General features: G+C 43.3%; 1 protein-coding gene across 1 annotated transcript; it reads left to right on the top strand.

Moving 5' to 3' along the window:
• Positions 1 to 6,951: 6,951 nt before the first annotated feature.
• LOC131244162 (probable F-box protein At4g22030) lies at positions 6,952 to 8,280 on the top strand. Its single transcript, XM_058243811.1, has one exon. The coding sequence runs from the start codon at positions 6,952 to 6,954 to the stop codon at positions 8,224 to 8,226; it is 1,275 nt and encodes a 424-aa protein (XP_058099794.1). The 3' UTR covers positions 8,227 to 8,280.
• The last annotated feature ends 712 nt before the right edge of the window (positions 8,281 to 8,992 follow it).

Raw genomic sequence — 8,992 nt, 5'->3', positions numbered from 1 at the left:
ACCCGGAGCCTATGTCTAACCTTCTCATCAAGCTAAAGGACATCAAGAATTAGTTAAAATCCTGGAATAAGGAAACTTTTGGGAACATTTTCTCTCTTGTCAGGAATGCGGAGAAGTCCCTTGCAGATATTGAAGACAATCTTCGGTAGCGTGATGCTTCTAAGGAGTTGGTCAGTCCTTCCCATCAAGAGATTATTGAGATGAGAGCTAACCTCTCTCGTCTGGAACTTATTGAAGATATTTTTTAGAAGCAAAAAGCTAGGAACAGTTGATTAGAAGAAGGAGACAGAAACTCTAAGTATTTTCATACTTCAGTGATTGAGAAAAATAGGAGAGTGACCATCAGATCTATTGAGTTGGAATCGGGGCAGCTGGTGGAATATTCTCAACCTGAAATTAAGGAAGCAGCAGTTAGGTTCTTCCATAGATTGTTCTCGGCTGACGCAGTGGACCATGATAGTGAGATGATTTCAGTCCTTCTTGAGCTAGTATCTCAGGAAGAAAACATTCGGCTGATGGCCCTGTTGTCCATTCTAGAAGTTTAATAAGTTGTCTTTGATCTCCCCAAAGATGGAGCGGTATGTCCGGACGGGTTCTCAGGTGCTTTCTTCTAGGGTTGCTGGGACATAGTGGGCCCTGATCTCCATAGGGCTGCCTCTTCCTTGTTCCAGGGGGGCTCTCTGCCTAGGGCAATCTCTGCCTCCCTCATTTGTCGATCCCCAAAACAGCATCCCCGAAGAAATTCCAGGATTTTTACCCTATTAGTCTTTGTAATTGCGTTTACAAAGTCTTCTCCAAGATCATAGCGAGCAGGCTGAGCCAAGTGCTTGGGCTTTCCTTCAAGGCCACTCTATCTCAGAAAACATTACCCTCGCCTAGGAACTTCTGAGGGAATTAAACAGAAAAGTCAGAGGAGGTAACATAGTGGTGAAGCTCGATATGGAAAAGGCCGATGACAGAGTTGAATGGTCTTTCCTGAAGAAGGTTCTAAGGCATTTTGGCTTCTCGGTTCCTTGGGTTGACCTGGTGGCTCGTTGCTAGAGCAATTGTTGGTTTTCGGTGCTTGTTAATGGAGAAGTTAGGGGTTTCTTCAAATCAACAAGAGGGCTCCGTCAGGAGGATCCGTTATCACCAAGCCTATTCATTTTAGTGTCGGAAGCTTTTAGTAGAGGATTTAAGAACCTTGTAGCTAGCAGCTTCTGTCTCCCCTTCTAAATGCCTCAGGGCTGCCCGTTGGTTTCCCATCTCCTTTTTGCAGATGATACTCTGCTGTTTCTCAACGGTAGCTTGAAGTCGATCCGTGCTACGAAAGTTTTCCTTGATTCTTTTCATCGCACATCAGGGCAAAAGGTCAACTTTCAGAAAAACAACTTCCTCTGTTCGAACCGTCTTCCCCCATCCAGGGCCTCCTCCATCCAGAGATTGTTAGGGATGGACAAAGCCTCGTCGACTCTCACCTATCTGGGGGTCCCGGTTATAGTGGGGAGGAGCAAAAAAGAAACCTTTCAGCAATTGATTGACAAAGTAGACAACCGCATTAGAGGTTGGCAGGCTAAATGTCTATCGCAAGCGGGTAGGGCCTTGCTAGTGCAACATGTATTAAGAGGAATCCCAGTTCACATGCTGGCAGCTGTGCACATTCTAGCTATGATCTTAAATGCTTTAGAGAGCCGGTTTCCAAACTTCTTTTGGGGTTGGGTCGAAGGGAAGAAGAAGCTCCATTGGCGGAGTTGCAACAACATCCTGTTGCCTAAACTCGAAGGTGGCCTGGGGATTAGGAAGCTCTTAGATGTCATGCAGGCCCTCCACCTTAAAATGGCCTGGTCAGTTAAGGTCAAGGAGAACGAGAACTTGTGGGGCTCCTTCATGAGAGCAAAGTATAGTGCAGATCTGTCCTCTATCGGGCCCGTGCACCATTTGTCAGTGGCCTCCCCATTATAGAAGAGAATCAGGAGCCTTTTTCCGATTTTAGAGGCCAACACTCAATGGCAGATTGGGGAGGGTGACTGCGACCTTTGATCGGTCAACTGGACTGGGCTTGGCCCACTTGAGGGCAAGGTGACAAGGCTAATTCCAGCGGGCTTGAAGAATTTAAAGGTCAGAGACTTCCTAGGCTAGGCAGGTCCTCTCCCCCCTATGCCGTCTACTCCTTCCTATCTTAGGAGACAGTGGATTTCATTTTTCATGGGGGTTTCTGCATCTATGAGGGCCCGGCCCACCCTTTTTGGCCGTTGGACCCATCTAGTTCCTTCTCCGTCAGATTGGCATGGAATATATGCAGGGCTCCTAGGCCATGTAGCAGCTGGGGTAAGAAGTTATGGTACCCTTATCTTCCACCAAAAATTTCGGTCTTCAGGTGGAAAATTTTCAGGGGCATGCTCCCAGTGGATGTTGCTGTCCAATCCTAGGGATTCAGCTTGTCTCTTGGTGTTCCTGTTGCGAGGGAATCCAGATTCAGGGTCCCAAAGTCGAATCCCCGTCTCACCTCTTTCTTCACAACGCCCGGGCTAAGTCCATCTAGGCCCATTTTGCTGGAATTTTTGGCCTATCGCTTATGGGGGCCCAATCAGTTGAGGCGAAGCTGATCGATTAGTGGCGCACCCCGTCATCAGGTGGCTCGTCGGGGTCACTCAAATTGCTGACTTCGTGCATCATCCTATGGGAGCTATGGAAGGGCCGAAATGAAGCCAAGATGGAAGGTAAGGTTGTTCCTGTCGGTGTTCAAATCTCTTGGATCAAAGGCTGGATCCATGCTATCGTTGATAGGAAGCCTTCGGCAAGAGCGGGGACTATCAACCGTGTGCTCACAGCTTTGGGGATTGCTTCCCATCCCCCTATAGGGAAAAGTTTCCTTGTGGTGAAATGGATCAAGCCACCCCCCAGATGGGTTAAGCTGAACGTAGATGGGTCATCCAGGGAAAATCCTGGCTTGACAGGTGGTGGGGGCATTTGTAGAGGTGAAAGAGGGAACTTTCTTTTTGGTTTCTACGCAGGTTATGGTAGGGCCTCCAACACGAGGGCGGAAATCCGGGCCATTTATGACGGGCTCTACATTTGCTTCTCCAAGGGCTTATTCAACGTAGTTGTAGAATCAGACTCCCAACTGGTGATTAATTTCCTCTCTGGGTCATCTGCCCCGGGTTGGAAATGAAAGTATTGGCTGGACAGGATTAAAGGGTTCTCTCAAATTGGTCCGGTCCAGTTTGTTCACATCCTCAGAGAAGTCAATGGGCTGGCAGATGGCATGACCAGATTGGGCAGCGGCACCCAAGTTTCGGCCCACGTTTCCATCATGGCAGCCCTTCCCAGTGTTGTCAGGGGGCTGCTATTTCTCGATAAGGTGTGTTTGGGAGCAGTCAGGGTCAAGGGGAGCAATTAGCCCTCCTCCCCAGCCCTCCTCCCCTGGGCTTTGGTGCTCAGTCGCTAGCGCGGTAATTTGTGGGGGGTTTGCCGGCTAGGTGGTGTTCATATCTAGGGAGGTGTATATGTTAGTGGGCTAGGCATTTCTCTCGTTAGCCCAATATGATAGGAGGGTCCCGTCTTTTGTGGGACCTCCCCGAATTAGCTAGGTTGTAATCTATTTCTTTGCAATATATTTCAGGGGTCTTCCCCTGTTTCCTCATGAAAAAATAAATAAAAATGGGATGACGCACTGATTTTTTTTCTTTTCTTTTTCTGTTACAATAAACTGATAACTATAGTGTATTGAGAAAATGATGATGAATTGTACTGAAAAAAAAAAAGGTTTTATTGTTTACTTAATCTTAAATAAAATTTCAGCCTGTTTACTAACACAGATAAAGATTTTTCATTTCTAAAAATATAATCCTTGATAGAGTGGAATGATGCCTATAGCTGACAACAACAGTTGGTTGGGTTATGGTTCACATGATGATGACTAAGACAATGTTTAAAGGATATTTATTTATTGATTATTGATCATGTGAGAAAACAGATACAAGGATATGTTATTTTATGTTTTTATTTTTTAGTATTTTTTATCCTTTAAAAAATTAAATTTTTCTGCAAAATTCCTCTGAAATTTGCATTTTACTAAATAATGCCCTGATGAATAAAAATTCACTCCAGATGCCTTGGAAAGACGTAAATTACTAAAGTGCCATCATTAAATTTTTTTTCCTTAAAAGATTAGTGAACTTAAGAATTGTAGGACCACTACATCTTTAAAGAAAGAAATGAAGGTATTTATGTAATTTCCTCACTCGAAAAACATTGTCCCGTAATTACATTTCCTCCGAAGCATTACAGTATATAAAACCTGAATTCTTGAAGAATTTTGTGGTAAAAAACCCCTGAAAATTCGTACCCCACTGGTGGCATCGGCTGATATGATAAACTGATAATTTGAACCATGACTGAAATTATTGCTGCTGGTCGGATCACCAGGTGGACCCCATGTGTATAAATGACCAACAGTCTACGTTCTTCGATCGTGCGTACATCTGACGATGCGGATTGGGTACTACCAGCACCGTGATCTAGAAGGTAGAGTGGAATGATGCCTATAGCTGACAACAACAGTTGGTTGGGTTATGGTTCACATGATGATGACTAAGACAATGTTTAAAGGATATTTATTTATTGATTATTGATCATGTGAGAAAACAGATACAAGGATATGTTATTTTATGTTTTTATTTTTTAGTATTTTTTATCCTTTAAAAAATTAAATTTTTCTGCAAAATTCCTCTGAAATTTGCATTTTACTAAATAATGCCCTGATGAATAAAAATTCACTCCAGATGCCTTGGAAAGACGTAAATTACTAAAGTGCCATCATTAAATTTTTTTTCCTTAAAAGATTAGTGAACTTAAGAATTGTAGGACCACTACATCTTTAAAGAAAGAAATGAAGGTATTTATGTAATTTCCTCACTCGAAAAACATTGTCCCGTAATTACATTTCCTCTGAAGCATTACAGTATATAAAACCTGAATTCTTGAAGAATTTTGTGGTAAAAAACCCCTGAAAATTCGTACCCCACTGGTGGCATCGGCTGATATGATAAACTGATAATTTGAACCATGATTGAAATTATTGCTGCTGGTCGGATCACCAGGTGGACCCCATGTGTATAAATGACCAATAGTCTACGTTCTTCGATCGTGCGTACATCTGACGATGCGGATTGGGTACTACCACCACCGTGATCTAGAAGGGCCAGACGGTGGAGTCAGGGGCTCTGTGGGGAGCCCCAACGTGATTTTTGTGTTTTATCCACACCATCCATCCATTTTGAAAATTATTTTAGGTGATGATACTAAAAATAAGATCCATCGAATGCTCAAGTGGACCACATCACAGGAAAGAGTGAATATTGAATACATACTGCTGAAGATATTTTTATTTTCTCTTCATGGAAGCCTATTTGACCTTATTACGAGCACTAGGGCAAATAAACATCAAGGCTGACCTAGGAAGGTTTCAATGGTGAGAGTTATCCAACGTAGATACGTGTCGTGCAAAGAAGAGCGGACGCCGATTTCCTGCGAAAGCCTTTCATAGGAAGTCCTGCTTGCGAATTTAGGTGGGGCCCACCGTGATGTTTGTCAGGAATCTACTCCGTCTATCCATTTTCTGAGATAATTTCAGGAGATTAGACCAAAATTGAACATGATCCAAGACTCAAGTGGGACGTGCTAAAGCAAAAATGTATTTAGGGAAATTCCTACCGTTGAAACTTACCTGGGTTCGACAGTGATGTTTACATGCCATCCATACTGTTAATAACATCATTCCTACTGGGATGAACGAAAACACAAATATTAGCATTATTCAAAACTTCCGTGGCCCCACCAATATTTCAACTATGGACGTTCAATTATCACGTTTTCAGCCCGTTTGAGTATTGAATACGGTTCATTTTTGGCCTCATACCATAAAATGAACTCACAAAACAGATGGACGTTGAGGATTTCTCACAAACATCCCAGTGGGCCGCAACTGCGTTCCCGGAACTTCCTGCGAAAGGCCGCGTCCGCCCATCACCTAAATTGTTTTTTGAAAATGGATGGACGATGTAGATAAAATACATATATCAAGATGGTTTCATAAAGCTCGTGACAGGACTGCCCGTCTCCAGCTAGGTGCTGGTGGGGTATTACCCAATTCGCGTATTATTTGATGGTAAAGACCCAAACACTGATGGGCCCACCCGATGAATCTCCCACCAACTCAGGAGGTACTAACCTCTGCTGCTGGGGCTTGTGTTGGATCAGTTCCATTCGCCAATCGCAAGTTCGCAACTACAGCAGCCATTTTACCAAGACACCCCTTTGACGGCTGAGAAAGGTTCTCCTTCCTCCCTCGCTCTTAACATCAATAGCAAGACTACGTCATAGTTCACCACCTGTTTATTTAAGTTACAGTCATACAAGGTACATGTGGCAATGATACTTTAATCCAGACCATTCAAATTTCAATTCCTATTAGTGATAGAGAAACGCCCCTTGAAAGAAACACTTGGTTAATTTACACAATACTAACCTTTAACTGAAGAGAATAAAATGGATGGTTATAGGTGAACTTTCCAACGGTCGAAATCAGCAAGGGATGCGATGTTTTTAATATCATTGATTCAGGGTAAATTTCAAGGTGTGCTGATTATAACCCACCTTACATATGGCCCAGATTTCCTTATGTATATTCCACGTATACCTTAGGATGAGATACAACAAGTAACAAAATGGTGGTGAATCATCATCCTAGTTCTCAAAAATCCAATATTCAAAGGTAGTTGTTTAGGTCAAGATCAATGAAGCCGGTAGAAGAGGCTTTCAACACAGCAAACTCCCGTGTAAAATTATAAAAACCCATCAAACCTCTCTTCATCTCTTCATCCTCTCTCTCTCTCTCTCTCTCTCTCTCTCTCTCTCTCTCTCTCAAAAAGAAGAATCAAACATCCTAACGAAATAGTAAGTGGAGGAGATATGGCTGCCTTGCAAGCCTCTGGTCTATTATCAACACCATCAATACCATCAGCACAATGCCATGGTAGATTTGTTGCAGTTCTCCATGCCCCTGAACTTAAGAAGAATCACATCTCTTTTCCAAAGTTACCGATAGGAAATGTGGAGGAATTCAACACCCATGTTGGAAATCTGCTGCAATTCAAAATTGAAACACAAAGGACGGCAATTGAGAGAGGTGATGGGGACATGATCGCTACTGTCACCAAGCTTTATGCGATTGCAGAGGCAGTTGCTGATAGGGTGGAGATGCACACGAACATCGGTGATCAGAGGAACAATTGGAACAATCTCCTTGTCAACTCCATCAATGCAATCACTCTCACAGCTGCGACCATGGCCGGACTCTGCGCCATCCCAACTGGGACCACCCCACTCTTGGCACTGAAGGTCTCATCGGCTCTCTTGCATTTGGCAGCGACAGGAATGTTGTTGTTGGTGAACAAGATACAGCCCTCCCAACTTGCCGAAGAACAAAGGAATGCTGCCCGGTTGTTCCGTCAGCTCCACACAGAAATCCAAACCACCCTTGCTCTCCGAACTCCTACCCCAATGGATGTGAAGGATGCAATGGAGAGGGTGTTGGCGCTTGACAAGGCTTACCCTCTTCCATTGCTCCCAGGAATGCTCGATAAGTTCCCAGCTATAGTGGAGCCAACTAGATGGTGGCTTTCTAACAATTCAGAAGCATCAGAGTCACAAACGGTTCCTGCACAAAATAATACGAATGGTTGGAGTGGGAAACTTGAAGAGGAAATGAGAGGCGTTCTTGAAGTCTTGAGGAGAAAGGATACCGCAGAGTATGTGCGACTGAGAAAGTTGGTCTTGAAAGTTAATAAGATTTTAGCAGTCTCCGGACCTCTACTCACTGGCCTTGCTGCTCTTGGGACTTCTTTTGTGGGGTCTCCTTCACAAGGGTCATGGACGGTATTGGTTGGTGTCGCTGGTGGAGCATTGGCAAGCATAGTAAACACTTTAGAACATGGCGGACAAGTAGGGATGGTATTTGAGATGTATCGGAACTGTGCCGGCTTCTATCGTCTCTTGGAAGAGTCGATTGAATCAAACCTTAAGGAAAGAGAGACACATAAGAGGGAGAATGGGGAATTGTTTGAGATGAAGGTGGCTCTACAGTTGGGAAGGAGTCTCTCAGAGCTCAGGAATCTTGCTGCATCATCTTCTTCTAAAAACAATGTGGAAGGTGGAATGGATGAGTTCGCCGGGAAGCTCTTCTGATGCTCCATACGAAAACATCTTGTATATCTATCATTCTTTCATTCATTGTGTTATTATTTGTACAGTTATGTAACATATGACCTAATACACAATCTGATACATTCAAATTCAATATACTTGTTCAAAACATTTTTGAAAATTCATTCTCTCCATAACTAAACACCTCTAAAGGAGAGAAATTAAGATGTAGAATGATATTTCTAGCTGAATAGTTGACACTGACCATTGATATAAGCAGCTGAACTTGCATCACAGAAAAGAAAGCTCTCGGCTACCCCATTTAATTCCACAAATCAATGGGTTGGATACTTTTTGGAGCAATTATTGAACCGTTGACAATTCAAAGTAGCCTCCAAATTAGGATCGATGGACGTTCCGGTTATGGGGTCATGTTTGCCTGTGGGCTGCGTGGGGCAACACGCGCTGATGATCCCGATTAGGCAGTGTTACAGTTTTTGCATAGAAGGTGTTGGTCGCTCAATTTGTTTTTAATGACCAAGGTGTGCCAGAATCGATACAGAAGCTCGATCCAAACTGATCAACTTTGACTCTAAGTGTCAAGATAAGAAGATACGCCTGATATGAATGTATATAATCAGATTCTAATATGCCCATCTTCAATGTCCACCCATGTATCATGTTACTAGGCAACATTTCCTGTTAACAATCCTACCTCATCTCCACCGCAGCTACCTCAGGGTGGTTAGCATTTTATCTACGAAAGCTTCAAATTTCCGTTTTCAATTCAAGTTGTAATATATCCAAA

Source organism: Magnolia sinica, chromosome 1 (genome assembly GCF_029962835.1).
Source record: "Magnolia sinica isolate HGM2019 chromosome 1, MsV1, whole genome shotgun sequence".
Classification (NCBI taxonomy): domain Eukaryota; kingdom Viridiplantae; phylum Streptophyta; class Magnoliopsida; order Magnoliales; family Magnoliaceae; genus Magnolia; species Magnolia sinica.
Note: the sequence above shows the minus strand (reverse complement) of the source record. Positions and strands in the feature narration are given on the sequence as shown.

What these genes read in the sequence shown, in the direction of transcription:
- LOC131244162 (XM_058243811.1), top strand. Translation starts at nt 6,952, where the DNA reads ATGGCTGCCTTGCAAGCCTCTGGTCTATTATCAACACCATCAATACCA.